This window comes from Dryobates pubescens, chromosome 31 (genome assembly GCF_014839835.1).
Source record: "Dryobates pubescens isolate bDryPub1 chromosome 31, bDryPub1.pri, whole genome shotgun sequence".
In the NCBI taxonomy this organism is placed as follows: Eukaryota; Metazoa; Chordata; class Aves; order Piciformes; family Picidae; genus Dryobates; species Dryobates pubescens.
This window is the reverse complement of record NC_071642.1, coordinates 7,644,074-7,661,764: the sequence shown is the minus strand read 5'-3', so window position 1 is coordinate 7,661,764 and position 17,691 is coordinate 7,644,074. Positions and strand designations below refer to the sequence as shown.

The 17,691-nt window shown below is 60.7% G+C and overlaps 2 protein-coding genes across 4 annotated transcripts; both read right to left on the bottom strand.

Annotated features, from left to right (window-relative positions):
- Positions 1–4,845: 4,845 nt before the first annotated feature.
- Positions 4,846–10,628, bottom strand: DGUOK (deoxyguanosine kinase). 2 transcript variants are annotated; one of them, XR_008462971.1, is made up of 7 exons: positions 10,547–10,609; positions 9,647–9,759; positions 9,375–9,556; positions 7,007–7,154; positions 6,112–6,227; positions 5,910–6,034; positions 4,846–5,231 (listed from the first exon to the last, which is right to left on the bottom strand). XR_008462971.1 is itself a non-coding variant. In XM_054175295.1 (7 exons), the coding sequence occupies exons 1-7, from the start codon at positions 10,626–10,628 to the stop codon at positions 5,169–5,171; spliced, it is 804 nt and encodes a 267-aa protein (XP_054031270.1). In that variant the 3' UTR covers positions 4,846–5,168. The 2 variants fall into 2 exon arrangements, 1 of the variants encoding a protein (XP_054031270.1); XM_054175295.1 differs by having other exon boundaries at positions 5,910–6,009; positions 10,547–10,628.
- A 1,320-nt stretch (positions 10,629–11,948) lies between these two features.
- ACTG2 (actin gamma 2, smooth muscle) lies at positions 11,949–16,293 on the bottom strand. Of its 2 annotated transcripts, XM_054175292.1 has the most exons (9): positions 15,914–16,293; positions 14,838–15,009; positions 14,615–14,743; positions 14,416–14,526; positions 13,654–13,738; positions 13,023–13,184; positions 12,695–12,886; positions 12,286–12,467; positions 11,949–12,160 (listed from the first exon to the last, which is right to left on the bottom strand). In XM_054175292.1, the coding sequence occupies exons 2-9, from the start codon at positions 14,961–14,963 to the stop codon at positions 12,017–12,019; spliced, it is 1,131 nt and encodes a 376-aa protein (XP_054031267.1). In that variant the 5' UTR covers positions 14,964–15,009; positions 15,914–16,293; the 3' UTR covers positions 11,949–12,016. The 2 variants fall into 2 exon arrangements, with proteins under 2 accessions (XP_054031267.1, XP_054031265.1); XM_054175290.1 differs by lacking the exon at positions 15,914–16,293 and having other exon boundaries at positions 14,838–15,515.
- Between the last annotated feature and the right edge of the window lie 1,398 nt (positions 16,294–17,691).

The following is a 17,691-nucleotide window of genomic DNA, read 5'->3' as shown; positions in this document are numbered from 1 at the left end:
CTCCAGGTGTGGAGCTTTCCAAGCCCATTCCCGCCCAAAAGGCCAGAAAAACTTCTACAAACTCGAAGGTCCCACAGGTTTCCTCGGGAGCATCCCGGTGAAAATGGTTTTCCATAGGGATGTGCAGCAGAAGGAGGGACCCAAGGAATCCCAGGCCCGGTGGGATGGATAGCCCAGGTGCCAAGTCCTGCTGGAGAAGGCACCCAGGGAGCCGGGATGGATATTTGCCGGAGCTTGTCTCTTCCCAGAAAGGCCCCAGATGAGCCAGGAGCCCCATGGCAAAGCCAGGATCCGACCTTTGCTCCCGGCACAGCGACTCCCACGGGAATAAATAGGACAAACTGGTGCCAGGAGCTGCTTTCCCCCCCATTTCCAACCCATTTCCAAAGCCCCCTTTGCCCGGCCAAGCTCGGCACCGCCGCGCAGCAGCTCGACGAGGCAATCGCGGCGGGGGTTTAATTAAAGCAGACACCTCCTGCCTCCCATCCTCCTCCTTCTCCTCCTGCCGGACAGGGCAGTGCATCTGTCGGCATCCACATGGAATTTGCTCCGGAGATAGGGAATATTGCCAGTGGGACACAGAGAGCATCGCTCCGGCTGGACCACGGCAGGCAAGTGATGGTCCTTTGGGTGACACTGGGATGGCATGGCTGAAAATGCCACGAGTCGCAGCCCATCCTTCCTTCATCCCATCCTTCATCCCATCCATCGCCCTGCTGCTTTTTTGGACGTGCCAGACCCATTTCTGGGACAATTTTATGCCAGTGTAATGAAAACCCCACCCCGACCCCACCAGGGAAACCCCTCGAGAGGGACAAGTTCAGTGCCTTTAATTAGTGAGGCTTTAAATGAGATTATCCCAAAGCTCCAGAGCCTGGCACCAGGACAACTCCCAAATTCAGTCCTAAACACTGGGGACATGCCAGAGACACCGGCTGCCTCCACCTGGCAAAGGGGATTTGGGGTCATGGTGTAACCATTCCTGCCAGGAACGGAGTTTGGGATTTGGGGTCCTGGTGTAACCATTCCTGCCAGGAATGGAATTTCCCACTGGGTTTACTTAACTCCAGGCTGGGGGAGATGAGCTGCAGCACCCTCCCCTCCACCAGACCCGGGTTTTGCTGGGTGGATTGAGGGAAATCCGGCAGCTCCCCGGTGCTGGACGAGGCTTTGCCGGTAACAAGCAGGTTCCGGAGGTGTTGATTAGTTATGCAAATGGCAAAGGCATGGAGCGTGAGAGAGGGTCCGGCAGCACCGACAGATGTGGACAGAGCAAAACCTCAACCTTCGGTGTCTTCCTTCCCCCTCCTTTCCCCAGATCCCTACGGATGGGGATGCATCACCCAGCGTGGAAATCAGAGCCCAAGCGAGACGGCACAAGGGAGGCTCCGCGGTGGAGGTGTGAGGGAGACTCCGGCTGAGCCGGGCCCGGCCGAGCCGGAGGAACGAGCAGAACCGGTGTCGAGGAAACGGGGCTGGCTCCCAGCTCGCTTCGTCTGCCAAACCACCCCGGGAAAGGCGCAGGGACGTGGGAACAAGACACAGCCCTCGCTCGGCCGCTGGCACCACGAGGCCAGCTCGGGGTAGGCGCAAGAGCCACTGGCACTTTCCTGGGGCAATCCCCGCCCTGCCGACCCCAGCCCCAGCGGCACCTCCAGAAATCCTCCCGTTCTCTGCACGCTCCCCCCGGGAAGCTGCCTGGGCTCGAATCCTCACCGTCAGCCCTTTCACCGGCGCTTTGCCGAGGGCAAAGTCCTTCCCTCTGCCCTGCCATGTGCTGAGCGCCAGCCCAACCTCCCCTCCCCACGTCCCCATGTCCCCACATTCCCGACCCGTCCTCCCACCAACCATGCCAAGGGCAAAACTCCACCGGATACAATTCAGAGGTGAGAGGCGACCACTCACCCCCCTTCCCCCCCAACCACACACCTCACCTCCCCCCACCCCACCCCCAAAACCAAACCCCACCCCAAACATCATCAATTTAGGGGAGCAAAAGTCTTAAAAATAACCCCCAAGCAGATGTTTCTTCCTCACCACCACAGACGACCCCCCCCCCCCCAACTGAAGCAGCCCCCCCCCCCCCCCATCCTCCACCTGCTCGGGCACGACAGGCACGATGTGAATCGCAGTTACAGCCCCCCCGGCCCGGCCAAACCAGAAGCACCGATGGTGTTCCTGTGGAGTAAGTTTCGGTGGTGAAAGTGCCACGACTTGTTGGGCATGTTCCTCCTTTCCCTCCCCAGCCCCCTCCCAACCCCTGGCATGGTCCTGCCCTCCCCATGTGTCCCCTTCCTTAGTCCCCCTCCATTTTGGGGATGGCCCCCGGGGCGGGGGGTGTTCAAGCAGCGTTTTGCCCTTTTCGACCCAAAGCAGCTGCCGGTGGAGGTGGGGTTTGGTCCAGCTGCCACCCACACCCCGCAGCGATTTGGGGATGCCCCAGCAACGTGAGATTGGGGTTTTTTTTTGTTTTGGGGTGGTGGTGTGTTAAGATATCAAAGTGGCTTTTAAGGTGCCGTTTCCCATGGAAATAACCCCCAAAATACAAACCCAGCAGGGGCTTTCCCTGCCCACCCCAGGGAGCCCCCGGCGAGATACGGCGACGGCAGAAGCAACCCAAAGAGGACATAAAATCACTCCAAAAGGTGATGGTGTCACGGGAAGCGGGGGGGCACAGATGGGTTTGGGGGGGTATGGGGGTGTAGACACGAATCGGCGAGCACTCACCTCCCGGCGAAGCCCGTCATATCTCTCCATCGTGGGGGGAACGTTAGATTCCGGGCCCCCCCCCCGCCGCGGTGGAGCGGGGGCAGCCGGCGGCTGGCCGGGGCTGGCAGACGAAGCGGATGCCCAGGCAGGGGGGCATCACGTCCTGCCTGTCCCCCCCCCCCCCCCCCCCCGACGCTGGGGACACCGTGGGCTTCTGTGGGGGACAAGAGACAAAGCAGCTGACACCAAGTCACCCCGACTTTTAATTTCCACCCTGGGGCGGGGGTGGTTTGAGGGGAGGGGGGGGGGGGTGGCCCTGCTGTCTCCCCACCCCTCCTTCCCCTAAACTCCCACTAAACTGAGGGGGGGGGCTACCACATCCTCCCCCACCCTCCACCCAAAATCCCATCTTCCGCCAAAATCCCACCTCTCCCCCCAAATCCCACCCCCCCCCCCAGGATCCCACCTCTCCCCCAAATCCCACCCCCTTCAATTCCTTCCCAACCCCCTTTGCCTTTTTCATTCCGCCTCTTGCCTCCGACCCACGCAGCCTCAACACAACTTCGCCGCCGCACAACTCGCAGCCACAACTTTCCACACGCACCCCCTAAACCCCATCGCCCCATAATCCCTCCCCCCCCCCCAATTTGAGATACAAAGATCATTACCGGAGGGACAAAAACCAAAGGGGGCGGGGGGAGGGGGTACAGCACCCTCTTGGAAACTGGGGGACTGGAGTGGGAGGGAGCTAAGTGCATGCAGGGGGGGGTGGGGGGGGATTTAAGGCCCGGGGGGGGGGGGTAGGGGGGGCGCGAATCTAAAGTGGGGTTGAAATGCAGCTAATTTCTGCCCCCTCCCCTCCAAAACATCACCCTCCCCCACTCCCCCCCGCCAGGAGGGTGCTGCAGTGGAGCTGCACGATGCTGCTGCTGCTGCTTCCTTTGTTCTGCAGGCGCCCGCTCAGGGGGGACCCTCTGGGGCCTTGGAAGGGGGGGCGGGGGGGGATCGCCGAGGCCAGCGCCCTGTGCCACCCCCCACAATGCTTTTCAGTGAGCAATGGTTTGGGGAGGGGGGCAGGGAGGTCATGCAGACCTTCTGGGGTTATGGGGGGAGGCTGTGGGGGGTGAACGCTGAGGGTGGTGGAGGGTTTAGAGGGAAGGAAGGAGGGGGCTAGGAAGTGCGGGGGGGGATTGTTGTAGGTTGTGGGATTTGGGGGGGGGGGCGCCGCGTTCTTGTTGGAGGGGGTGTGGGATGGGGGGGGGCGGGAAGCAGGTTGTTATTGTGGGGGTGTGGAAGGAGGAGGGACACAAGTTTGTTATTGTGGGGTCGCTGGATGGGGGAGGGGGGCACCGGGTTGTTATTGGGGGGGAGGGGGGGGAGGGGTTAGGGAGGCACTGGATTGTGATTGTAGGGGTGGGGGTACCAGGTTTGTTATTATAGGGCCCTGGCAGGTGTGGGTGGGGGCACTGGTTTATTTTTGTAGGGTGGCTGGATAGGGGGGTGGGCACCAGGTGGTTGTTGCAGGGTCTTTGGCTGCAGGTCCACAACCGTTGTTCTTGTAGGGTCACTGGAGAACACCCCATGGGGGGCAGCCCAGCTCCTGTGCCCCCCACCCCACAGCCCCCACCCCCCTGCCTCTAAATCCTCCCCACCCACACCTCTCAATCTGCCCTCTCCACCCCACACCCAACCCCCCCAACCTCCCCCCCTACCTCTGGGGCAGGTGCTCACCCCCCCACCCTGTGGTCACACAAACCCCAAGCCCTGCACAGCCTCCCCTAAAGGCAGAGGGGGGCCATCCCCACACACCCCCCCTCCACCCCGGGGCACTTCCCCCTTACCCAACACCAAAGTGCCCCCCTAAAGATCCAACCTCCCCTCCCCAGCAGAGACCACCCAGCAGGTGCCAAATCCCTGTGCTTTTCCCCCAAACCCAGCCCAGCTCCAGCTCCCCTCCCACCTCCCTGGGGTCACCCCTGGCCACAAACACCCCAAAATCAGAGAACAAGGTGTCCCCAAGGTACACCCAGGGGGCAGCACCTCCTGGCAGCCTCCCCTCCTGCCCCCTCAGAATGCCACTCGGGGTTCAGGACAGAGGAGCTCAAAGGTTCTTTGCTTTTAATTAAAGGGGGGAATTATTAAATAAACAATAAATTAACAGAACTGCAACATTTTCCCCTGGAATTTCACCAGTGGCTCCAGTGTTCCCAGCTGGGAATCCCTGTGGGTGGGAAAGGGGTGGTGGGGGTGGTCCCCAAAGCACACACGAAGAGCCCACTACGGCACCCCGAAACTCAGCACCCCGCTTCCAACCAGCCCCTGCCCCAAACACAGGGGCCAAGGGGGGCCAGGATTTGGCCCCCTGCTGTCAGGATCTTGGGCTGGAGCTCACAGAGGTGATGCCCCCTTTCCTCTGGGCACTGGTGGGTACTGCTGGGCTGGGAGGCTGCTGCCAGAGCTCAGTGAGGACTGGGATCAGATGGCAAAGCTTTGGCTTGCAGCGAACTCACAAAAGCTTCCACCTGCAAGGAGAAGTTGACTGAGAGCATGGCACTGCTGGGATGGCATCAGGATGGCACCCAATAGTGCTGGGATTGCACTGGGATCACACTTGGATGACACCAGGATGGCACCACAGCAGTACTAGGATGGCACCAGGATGGTGCTGGGATGGCACCACAGCAGTACTAGGATGGCACCAGGAGGGTGCCAGGATGGTGCTGGGATAGCACCAGGATGACACCACAGTAGTATGAGGATGGCACCAGAATAATGCTGGGATTGCATGAGGATGGCACATGGATGGTGCTTGGATGCCACCAGAGCTGCACCAGGATGGTAGCAGGATGGCAGTGGCATGGCACTGGGATGACACCAGGATTGCACCAGGGTGGTCCTGAGGTGGCACCAGGATAGTGCTGGAATGGCACTGGGACGGCACTGAGAGGGTGCTAGGATCACACTGGGATGGTGCTGGCATAGCACCAGGGTGGAACTGGGACGGTGCTAGCAAAATGCTCAGATGGCATTAGGATGGCAGTGGGATGGTGCTGGGCTGGCTTTGGGATGGTTTAAAGCAGCTTGGACCGAGGGGGTGTGAATTGTTTATCCCAGGGGGAGATGAAGGTGAGGTGGAGGCTGGGAGGCCACGCTCCTGGCAGCAGGATGCCACCAAGCTCTGCCACGCTGGCCATGCCCACCTGTGCCATGAGGACCCTCTGCATGGCCACATCGTGCTCAAAGTCCTTCTCCACCTCCAGCACCAGGACAGGCGCCTGCTTCACCTCCTCAAAGTGGACCCTGAAGGCAGGAAGGAGAGAAGGGGCTAGCACCAACCCCCGAGGCAGGGGATCAGCACAGCGGTGCCCGGGGGGAGCGCGCCGGGGCCAGGCTGGCACTCACTCTGTGGTCCTGTCCACCAGCCACTGCTCGTGCTGGGCATGGAGCTGCTGCAGGTATCCCAGCTGGACGCCACCCTCTTCGCTCCTCGCCCTGCGCCGCAGCCGCTCCAGGCACCGCTGCACCCGGGAGAGTCACGGCAGGGAGCGGGGGGCAACGGGGTGGGGGAGGTGGAGGTTAATAGGGGGGATGGAGGTTCATTGGCAGGGGGGATGATGTTGGTTCAAGGGAGAGAGGAGAAAGGGAGGTTCATGGGATGTAGGGCAGCCAGGATGTTAATGGGAGAGGTAGAAGGGAAACAGGAGGCAGGGGAGCCAGGAGGTTATGGACACAGGCAGCTGGCGGCCACCAGAGCAGCCCCAGAAGGAGCATGGTTGGGCACTAGGCAGCCCTGAGGATGCTGCAGCCTTTCCTCCCTCTCCAAACTCCACTCTAGAATCTACCTCTCCCTCTCCAAACTCCACTCTAGAATCCAGCACTCCCTCTCCAAACTCTGCTCTAGAATCCAGCACTCCCTCTCCAAACTCCAGGCTAGGTTCCAGCCCTCCCTTCTCAAACTCCACTCTAGGATCTGCCTCTCCCTCTCCAATTCCACTCTAGGATCTGCCTCTCCCTCCCCAAAATCCCCTCGAAGATCCACCCTCCCTCTCCAAGTTCCACTCTAGGATCCACCTCTCCCTCCCCAAACTCTGCCCTAGGATCCACAACCAATCCCCCTCCGAGATTCCCATGGGAAGGGGGAGAGGTCCCACTCCTCCAGGCTAGGAGGTGATGGTGAAGCCCCGAGGCTCTGCCAGCTCGCAGGGCTGGCTGGGCTCCAGGCAGAGCCCCTCAGCTGCCACATCCCCTTCCCAAGTGGACAGGGTGGGGCTGGCACCGGGGGTCTCACAGCACCCACCTGAGGTGTGGCCCGAAGGTAGAGGAAGCCGTGGAGGGCAACGTGGGTGCCCAGGTGGCGCAGCAGGAACTCGTGCCAGTCCTGGTAGATGGCCCACTCCAGGGGCTGCAGGTGCCCAGCCTCAGAGAGGTTCTTGGCAAAGACGTACCTGGGGAGGGGTGGAGAGAGCTGGCACCAAGGCCATGGGGCCTCCAACCCACCCCCATGCCCCGGGGGGGCTTCACAGAACCATTCAGCTTGGAAAAGGCATTCAAGGCGACCGAGTCCAACCATTAACCTTACTCTGACACCAAGTTAGGTGCAGTGTTGATCTTCACGAGGGTAGGGAGGCTCTGCAGAGGGACTTGGATAGACTGGATCCGTGGCTAACATTAGCAGGAGGAGCTTCAACAAGGCCAGGTGCCAGGTCCTGCACTTGGGGCACAACCACCCCAAGCAACACCACAGGCTTGGGGCAGTGTGTCTGGAAAGCTGCTGGCAGAAAGGGACCTGGGGGTGACAAGCAGCTGAATAGGAGCCAGCAGTGCCCAGGTGGCCAAGAAAGCCAAAGGCCTCCTGGCTGGGATCACCAATGTTGTGTCCAGCAGGAGCAGGGAGGGGATTGCCCCCTGGTACTCAGCTCTGGGGAGGCCACACCTTGAGTGTTGTGTCCAGTTTTGGGCACCTCAATACAAAAGAGATGTGGAGGTGCTGGAGCCAGTGCAGAGGAGGGCAAGGAAGCTGGGAAGGGCCTGGAGAATAAATCTGATGAAGAGAGACTGAAGGAGCTTGGGATGGTTAGTTTGGAAAAGAGGAGGCTGAGGGGAGACCTCCTGGCTGTCTACAACTCCCTGAAAGGAGGCTGTAGAGAGGTTGGTGCTGGTCTCTTCTCACAGGTCATCAGTGATTGAACAAGATGGAATGGCCTCAAGCTGTGTCTGGGTAGGTTTGGACTGGACAGCAGGAAAAAGAGTGGTCAGGCATTGGAATGTGAGGTGGTGGAGTCACCAGCCCTGGATGTGTTTAAAGGTGGTTTGGATGTGGTGCTTGGGGCTATGGTTTAGGGGTGAACTTTGCAGAGTAGGGCTCTGGGTTGGACTTGGTGATCCTGAGGGTCTTGTCCAACCTGAATGTTTGTGATTCTGCCATGGCCACAGCTAAGCCATACCCCCAGGCACCACATCCCTGTGGCTTTCAAAGACCTCCAGGGATGGGGATCCAACCACCTCCCTGGGCAGCCTGGGCCAGGCCTTGACAACCCTTCCAGTGAAAAAATTGCTCCTCACATCCAACCTGAGCCTCCCTCGCTCCAACTTGAGGCCATGTTCTCTTGTCCTGTTGTTTGTTCCTAGGCAAAAGAGCCCAACCCCCACTTCACTCCAAGCTCCTTTCAAGGAGCTGGAGAGACCAATGAGGTCTCCCCTCAGCCTCCTCTTCTTCAGGCTAAACACCCCCAGTTCCCTCAGCCTCTCCTCATCAGAGCTGTTCTCCAGACCCTTCCTGACTCCCCTTTGTCACTGGTTTTGCACCCATGGGGACTGTGGGTGTTTAATTAAGGGTAAAATTCTTAATTTGGGGCTGTGCAGTGTTAGGGTTCGCCCAGTGCAGCTCCATGTCCAAGCCACCCACTGCCCAAGGGGTTTCCAGCCACCACCTGACCCCAGTGAGGATGGGGCAACCACCAGGTGTAATTAGCTGGGGGCTAACCAAGCCCCAAATTGCCCATCAAGGGCTCCACTAGGGCTGGTGACTCTGCTCAGCCTGAGGGTCCCAGGAGACACAACCAGGGTGCTGCAGGTGCTCACTGTCCTGTTTGATGCCTTCACTTTCCCCTTCTGGGTGTGCTGGACACTAGGGAGGCCACACCTTGAGTGCTGGGGTCAGGATTGGGCTCCTCACCCCAAGAAGGATATTGAGGGCTGGAGCAGGGCCAGAGAAGGGAAACAAAGCTGGGGAAGGGTCTGGAGAACAGGGCTGGGGAGGAGCAGCTGAGGGAGCTGGGGGTGTTGAGCCTGGAGGAGGCTGAGAGGAGACCTTCTGGCTCTGTGCAGCTGAGACAGGGCTAGAGCCAGCTGGGGACTGGGCTTGTCTGCCAAGGAACAAGAGACAGGAGAAGAGGAAATGGCCTTAAGCTGCACAGTGGGAGGTTTAGATTGGACATTAGAAGAAACTTCTTCACTGAAAGGATTCTCAAAGCCTGGAACAGGCTGCTCAGGGAGTCCCCATCCCTGCAGGTGTTCCAGAAACTTGTGGCCATGGCACTTGGGGCCATGGTTTGGTGGCCACAGTGGTGTTGGGCTGCTGGATGGACTGGATGATCTTGGGGGTCTTTTCCCACCCAAACACTCCTGTGATTCTGGGGGGAGGGGTGGGGGAGAGGGACTGGTACCTGTCGCTGTAGACCGAGCGCTCAAAAACCCTGACAGGGTGGGGGGTGCCAGGGAGCTGCTCGGGAGGTGGCTCCAGCATCATCTTCATCCTGCTGATGCAGGAGAAGGTCTGGAAGGTGTAGGACCACCGTGCTGGCTCCTGGTACATCATCTGGAGAAGGTTGTTGGAGCCCACAGCTGCCTATAGAGGAAGAGCTGTGGGGTGAGGCTGTCCCCCCCGTGCTGGGGTGCTGCAGGTTGCCGCCACGCCCTGGGTGCCCGCTGGGGTTACCTCGGCCGCGCTGCTGCCTGGCACCTTGCGCCATTGGGTCACAGGCTCGGTCACCAAGTGCCACTGGGGGAAGGTGGCACCCAGCAGCCTCAGGAAGGTCGATTTTCCCACGGCTGTGAGGAGAGGTGGAGACACAGAGCAGAGTCATCCTCTGTGACCCCCCCCCCCCCGACCCCAGCTGCTGCCCATGGGTTAAGAAAGGGTTTTGGGGTACACCTCCTGTGCCCCAGCAATTAATTACAGACATTAAACTGGACCCTAAGGGGGCTCAGGCGGTGTCCCCCCTCCCCAAAACCCCAACAATTAATTACAGACATTGGAGTCATGCCAGGGCCCCCCTGCTCCTATAAAACCCCTCAATAAGTCCATCTCACCCCAAATCCTTTATCCCACCCACACCCTTCCCTAGGTACCCCCTCCCAAATCGTTCCTGCACCTCAAAATCCACCAATCCCCCCTTGTCACCCCGGGACCCCTGCTGTACTCACCCCCATCCCAAATCCTCCCACCTACATTGGACCCCTAACGCTCATCCCCCCCTCCCCAGGCTCACCCGCCCCCCCCCCCCCCCAAATTATCCCTGCCCTCCAAAATTCACCAAGCCTCTCCTTGTCACCCCGAAGACCCCCGCTGTATTAACCCCCACCCCGAATCCCCCCACGTCCATCGCACCCCAAATCCTCCATCCCCCAACCCTGCTTCCTTCGGGAGCCCTCCTTTCCCAAATTGCCTCTGCACCACAAAAGCCACCGACCCCTCATTGTCCCTTGTGTACCCTCCCCCCAGACTCTTCCCCCTATATCGCAGCCCAAACCCTTCCCAGACGAACCCGCACCCCCTCATTGCGCCCCAAATCCACGGCCCCTTCCTTGCTGCCCTGGTCCCCAGTTGCCCCGGTACCGATGTTCCCCTCCAGCGCCAGGCGCAACGCGCTCCCTCCCCGCCCCATTCCGCCGCCGCTGCTTCCGCCTTCGCGCGTCATATGCTAATGATGCCGCGCGCTGCTCCCGCCCCGTGGCTAATGAGTGCCGCGCGCTGCCCCCGCCCCCTGACGTCACTATGCTGGAAGCGGAGGGGAGGGGAAAGCGTCACGGGAGTGACTGGGGGGCTATGGACGCGTATGCAAACGAGGGGGCGGGGATTCAGGGAAGGGGCGGGGCTACCAGTACAGGTCCGAGGGCATCAATACAGGGTTAGGGGCACCAGTATGGGTCTGGGGGCACCAATATGGGTCGAGGGCATCAACATGGGGTTAGGGGCACCAGTGTGGGACTGGGGGTATCAGTAAGGGTTGAGGGCACCAGTATATGATTTGGGGCACCAGTATGGGTCTGGGGGCATCAGTAAGGGTGGAGGGCACCAGCATAGGATTTGGGGCACCAGTATGGGTCACAGACATCAGCATGGGCTTAGGGGCACCAGTATGGGTCCAAAGGTATCAGCCTGGGCTTAGGGGCACCAGTATGGGTCAGGGACATCAATAAGGGTTGAAGGCACCAGTATGGGACTAGGGGCACCAGTATGGGTCAAAGGCATCAACATGGTGTTAGGGGATTCAGTATGGAGTTGGGGGCACCAGTATGGGTCAAAGGCATCAACATGGGTTTAGGGGGACCAGTATGGGTCCAAGGGCACCAACCAACACAAGGCTGGGGGCAACAGTATGAGGTCAAGGGCATCAACACAGGCAGGTACCAGCATGGGGGCACCAGCAGGATGCCAGCATGAGGTTGGGAGCACCAACAAGCTATTAGGGGCACCAACATAGGGCTAAGGTCATTGGCATGGGGTTGGAGGCACCAATGGAGGGCTGGGAGCACCAGCATGAAGTCAAAGACAGCAGCACAGGGCTGGGGCCAACTTCACGGGATCAGGTACATTGGCATGGAGTTGGGGACATCAACACAGGGTGGAGGGCATCAGTGTGACATCAGAGGCACCAACATGGGGTCAAGGGGCACCAAGACAACACTGAGGTCACCAACATTGGGTCAAAGACATCAAGACAGGGTTGGAGACACCAGCATGGGGTTGGGGACAGCAAGTTGGGGTCAAGGACATCAGTGTAGGGCTGGAAGCACCAAGGCAGAGTCGAGGACATCAACCTGGTGCCAGGGGCACCCACACAGGCTCATGGGCACCAACAGGAGGTGGGGGTTCCCCCACCCCTCTCCTCACATTATTCTCAGCCCCCCAACCCTTTCTACCCCCCAAAACTTGCAGAGTAGGGGTCTGGAGAAAAGGCTTTAATGCGCAGTGGGCAGCAGGGTGGGGAGCAGCGGGGACTGAGGAGGAGGAGGAGGAGGAGGAGGAGCAGCACCCCCAGGCCAGGCCGGGCCAGGGGCACCGCCACAGGGCGAGGAAGGGGATTTAGAAGCACTTCCGGTGGACGATGGAGGGTCCGGCCTCGTCGTACTCAGGTTTGCTGATCCACATCTGCTGGAAGGTGGAGAGGGAGGCCAGGATGGAGCCTCCGATCCACACCGAGTACTTCCGCTCCGGGGGGGCGATGATCTGCGGAGACACAGCCCTCAGGGTGCTGCCACCCCCAGACCCGCGCCGGGAGGGCGCCGAGCTGGGAGGGGGGAGGCCACGGTTTGTTTGCCCCCCAGCAGCAGCAGCAGCACCACCCAACTCACTTTGATCTTCATGGTGCTGGGAGCCAGCGCTGTGATCTCCTTCTGCATGCGGTCGGCGATGCCAGGGTACATGGTGGTGCCGCCGGACAGGACGTTGTTGGCGTAGAGGTCCTTGCGGATGTCGATGTCACACTTCATGATGGAGTTGTAGGTCGTCTCGTGGATGCCAGCTGACTCCATGCCTGGGGGAAAAAGGGAGCTGTCAGCACCCTGAGGCCCTCTCCTCAGGGCTCCCCAAAAGGGTCCCCCGTGGGCTCGCCACTCCCTTCGGGGTTCAGAGCGCTTGGGAGAGGCTCAAAGCACCGCTGCAGGGCAGCGCCCAGGGGGAGTTGGTTGCTCCCTGGCGGGGTGGTAGGGATGGGGGGAGACCAGCGAGGGCAGAGCTGGGAGAAGTCAGGGGTGGGCTCACCGATGAAGGAGGGTTGGAAGAGGGTCTCGGGGCAGCGGAAGCGCTCGTTGCCGATGGTGATGACCTGCCCGTCGGGGAGCTCGTAGCTCTTCTCCAGCGAGGAGGAGGAGGCAGCTGTGGCCATCTCGTTCTCGAAGTCCAGGGCCACGTAGCAGAGCTTCTCCTTGATGTCTCGCACGATTTCCCGCTCGGCTGCGGGGGGCGACGGCAAGCAGGCTCAGCCTGGCACCCGGGGCAGCACCCTGGGGCCCCACAGCCCCCCACAGCCCACCCCACAGCCTACCTCATATCACCCCCCAGCCCACCCCGCCCGCCCCCAGCCCCGTACCGGTGGTGACGAAGGAGTAGCCTCTCTCGGTGAGGATCTTCATGAGGTAGTCGGTGAGGTCGCGGCCGGCCAAGTCCAGGCGCATGATGGCGTGGGGCAGAGCATAGCCCTCGTAGATGGGCACATTGTGGGTGACACCATCCCCAGAGTCAAGGACGATACCTGGGGAGGGGCAAGAAGGTGAGGGGTGGGGATCAAAGCTGGCTTGGTCCCTTCCCCACTGGGGATGAGGGTTGTTCAGTCTGGAGAAGAGAAGGATCCCAGGAGACCTTCTTCAGGGTCTGAAGGGGGCTACAGGAAAGCTGGGGAGGGACTTTTGAGGGTGTCAGGGAGGGATAGGACTGGGGGGGATGGAGCAAAACTTGAAGTGGGGAGATTGAGATTGGATGTGAGGAAGAAGTTCTTCCCCATGAGGGTGGTGAGAGACTGGCAGAGGTTGCCCAGGGAGGTGGTGGCAGCCTCATCCCTGGAGGTGTTTGCAGCCAGGCTGGATGTGGCTGTGAGCAACCTGCTGTGGTGTGAGGTGTCCCTGCCCATGGCAGGGGGGTTGAAACTGGCTGAGCCTTGAGGTCCCTTCCAACCCTAACAATTCTATGGTGCCCAGGGGGTAGATGCCATGGGTCCTACTCACCGGTTGTGCGGCCGGAGGCATAGAGGGAGAGGACAGCTTGGATGGCAACGTACATGGCAGGGACGTTGAAGGTTTCAAACATGATCTGAGGGGAGGATGAGAGGGGCAGTGGGTTAAGTGGGACCATGGGGGTCTCCAGTGGCATCTCAGCCTCACCCATGGAGGCCTTCCTGGAGAGCTGAGGTCTGGGGCTTGCATGGACCAACAGGTGGAGGGTTTGGACTCGTGTTAAAATAGGTGAGTGCCACATGGACACTTGGGTCAGCAAGCTGCAGGGCACAGCACAGGCATGGCTGTGGTGCATGGGAAGCCATGTGGGGCACTGCATGACATGTGGGGCAGTGTGTGGCCCACAGGGCACAGAGGCCATGTGGGCTTGTGCATGGCATGGAAAAAACTGTAGGGCAGTCCACTGTGCAGTGGGCACTGTGGGCCCATGTGCTGTGGAGCAACCCCCTGCTCCCTGAGCACACCATGGAGCTCAAGCATCAAGATGCACCTCACCACCTGCTCCTCCACCCTGTGCCAGCTCCTCTGGGCTTTCTAAACCCCAAATCCTCCAGGCCTTCCTGGGCTTTTGGAGGGTCCATCCACAGTCCCATTCCCATCTCTATCTCCATTCCTATTCCATCTCCATCCCCATTTATATTTCCATTCCATCCCCATCCCCATCTCCATCCCTATCCTCACTCCTATCCCCATCCCCACTCCTCTCTCCATTCCCTCTCTATCCCCATCCCCAGGGGTGCTGCAGCACTCTACCTGGGTCATCTTCTCCCGGTTGGCCTTGGGGTTGAGGGGTGCCTCGGTGAGCAGGGTCGGGTGCTCCTCAGGGGCCACACGCAGCTCGTTGTAGAAGGAGTGGTGCCAGATCTAGGGCAGGCAAAGGAGCTTTGAGCTCTCACCCCCACACCACAGCTGGGGCCAGTGCCCTCTCTCCGTGCCAGGGAGGTGGCCTCACCTTCTCCATGTCATCCCAGTTGGTGATGATGCCATGCTCGATGGGGTACTTGAGGGTGAGGATACCTCTCTTGCTCTGCGCCTCGTCGCCCACGTAGCTGTCCTTCTGCCCCATGCCTACCATGACACCCTAGTGCCAGGGCAGAGACCGCCTCGTTAGCCTCTTTCCGGGTGACTACAGTGGCGGGGGTGGGGGCGGATGGGGGCTGCCCCTGGGTACCCACCTGGTGGCGGGGCCGCCCCACGATGGAGGGGAAGACGGCGCGGGGGGCATCGTCGCCGGCGAAGCCAGCTTTGCACAGCCCGGAGCCGTTGTCACAGACCAGGGCGGTGGTTTCCTCCTCGCACATGGTGGGGCCGGGAGCGGTTGGTATTCAGGGGGACCTGGGGGAAAAGCTGGAGCCGGCAGGGGAGCAGAGTTAAAGGCTTGGGCAGGGCTTGCGCCGCGTCGCCGCCTCCGGCCGTGGGTGGTGAAGGGTCGGAGTCCTCGGCCCGGCAAAATCCTCCGTGAGCCGTACCAGGGGGTGGCCGCCAGGTGTGGCAATGCTGGGAGCAGGATGATGCTCATCCCCCATGGGTGCCGCTCCATGCCAGTACTGCTTCTCCATCCTTCACCAGCTGGTGCCCCAAATGGGTGCCACAGCCTCCTGCCCGTGCTGGCCCCCCAGAGGTGCTCCCCAGGGAGCTGTGGCATCACTGTCACCAGCTGGTGTCCCCCGAACAGGCAGGGGGAGGCAGGCGATGCCCACTCATCCAGTCCTGCCTTGGCAGCCCTGTGCCACTCTGCCCTCACATCCTTTCCCAAAAATGGGAATAAAATGGCCCTTCCCAGCCGGTGCCCCCCTCTGCTGGAGGATGCACTCCCAAATCCAGAGGAACACAGGCAAAACCCTTGCAAAACCCCCAAACGACAGGGACCTGGAAGAGCACCACCTGCCTTGGCCACAGCCCAACTCTTGTCACCTCCACAGAAGTCCCCAGCTGCGGGGGTCACGCTGGAACAGGTTGTCCAGGGAGGCTGTGGATGTCCCCTCCCTGGAGGTCCTCAAGGGATGAGGCCTTGAGCAGCCTGGGCTGGTGGGAGGTGTCCCTGCCCTTGCCAGGGGGGTTGGAACTGGCTGAGCTTTAAGGTCCCTTCCAACCCAAACCATTCCACGATTCTATGAACCCCTTCTTCTTTGCCACGCAAGCCAATCTGGAGCCACCCCATAAGCACTGCGAGCATCCCCACACCCCCTCAGCACCCCCTGGGGTGTTTTCCCTGCCCGGGGCGGGGGCAGGGGGGCTGGGCAGTACTCACCGCGGCGGGCGAGGGCTCCTTTCCTCTGGGACCCAGTCCCGAGGAGCTTTGGTATAAATACCAGCGAGCTCCTGCAACCTCAGAGGCGGATCCTCTCTAAACAAAGACCCTAAATAGGCTCGGGGATGGTGTGGTGGCCATATGGCCATATAAGGTGTTTTATTTCATTAAATTGACCTCGGGCCGGCGGTGGGACCCAGCCTGCTTAATTAGCCTAAGAAAAATGCGTGCGGGGATGCTTGGGAGGCAGCGGCCGGCCGGGAGCCCCTGCCTTTTACGCTGCGCTGCGATAAACAAGAGAGACTCAAGTCCTTATAAGCGACCATCTCGGCAAAAGGGAGCTGGAAGCATCTCCGGGTCGTGGGGTGAGCCTGGAGAAAGCCCCCAGCCGGCTGGAGGTGGCTGTGAGAGGGGCAGAGCCCCCGGGGACACCCCGCGGCCGGGACAGGGATTTGGCATCGCCCGGATACCAGAAGTGCTCTGGTCTCCCCCTGGCATCTGGATCCTTTGGGATGTGTCTCTGTAGGGGTTTTCTCTCCCTGCCCTCGTTTTGGGGCTGTTGGTGCCCTGAAGGTCCTTGTCCCCTCACATCCTCAGCTGGAGCAGGGCTGGGACTGGTGGCTCCAAAGCCCAGCCCTGCGTCAGGGCTGCACCCAGCCCTGGCGTGTCCCTGAGTCCCGGAGGGAGGGAACAGGCTCTGGGCTGTCACCGTCTGCCCAGCAGGATTTTGGAGGCAGAATGAGCCTGGACCCCCCAAGGGGTGATGTGGGTACTGTCCCCTGCCCAAATGCAGCAGGGAAGGGCAGAGCCACCCCCAGCCCTGCAGATGCAGCTGTGGCAGGTGGTGAGCAGAGCCCAGCAGCCTGCGGCCCTGGCAGAGGACAACCAGAGGCTGCCAACCTCCTGGTGTCTTTTTAAGGGCAACAGCCCCGTACTGGGCACCTTCCCTGAGCACATGGGGCAGGAACAGGCAGGAGAGGTGCCTCAGAATCACCACCCAGAGCCATGGGGATGTGGACTGCAGGTGGGGAAACTGAGGCACGTGGTGCCCAGGCTGCTTCCTGCTCTGCTTTGCGTGTTCCCAAGCTGTGCTCAGGGCAGGGACATGAGGGCACTGGTGCTGCAGTAAGGACCCAGGGCTCTAGGATCCCACCACCAGAAGGGACCCAGGAGTCCTGGAGGGAGGGAGCAGACTCTGAGCTGTCACCCAGCAGGACAGGGACGTGGAGCCTCCCAGGCACAGCCAGCCCCCTCACACCTCCACAGCGTCCTCAGTGGGAGGCTCTGCCCCGGCTCTCTCCCTTCCTGCAGGAAACCCTCAGCACACAAGGGCTGCATCTGTCCCCTGGGTCCCCTGGACGTGCACCACTCAGTGTCCTCACCACATGCCCCCAGCCCCAGGGCCCTGCTGCTGCCTTGCATCCCAGCCCAGTTCCCTTGGTCCATTGCCAAACATGAGGTCACTGAGGCAAAAGGTTGCCATATATGACATGCTGCAGAAAAAAAACCCCAACCAAGGAACAAAAAGAATTAACCCCAAACCCAGCAGAGTCAGAGACTTGTTTGGGTTGGAAAAGGCCTCTGAGATCACCCAGGCCAACATCAACCCAACCCCACCATGGCCACCAAACCATGGGCCCAAGGGCCATGGCCACAGGTTTCTGGAGCACCTCCAGGGATGGGGACTCTGCCACCTCCCTGGGCAGCCTGTGCCAAGGCAGAAAATGAGGGGCAACAAAAGAAGGGGTTTGATGGAGGCAGCAGCTTGTGCTGGGAGA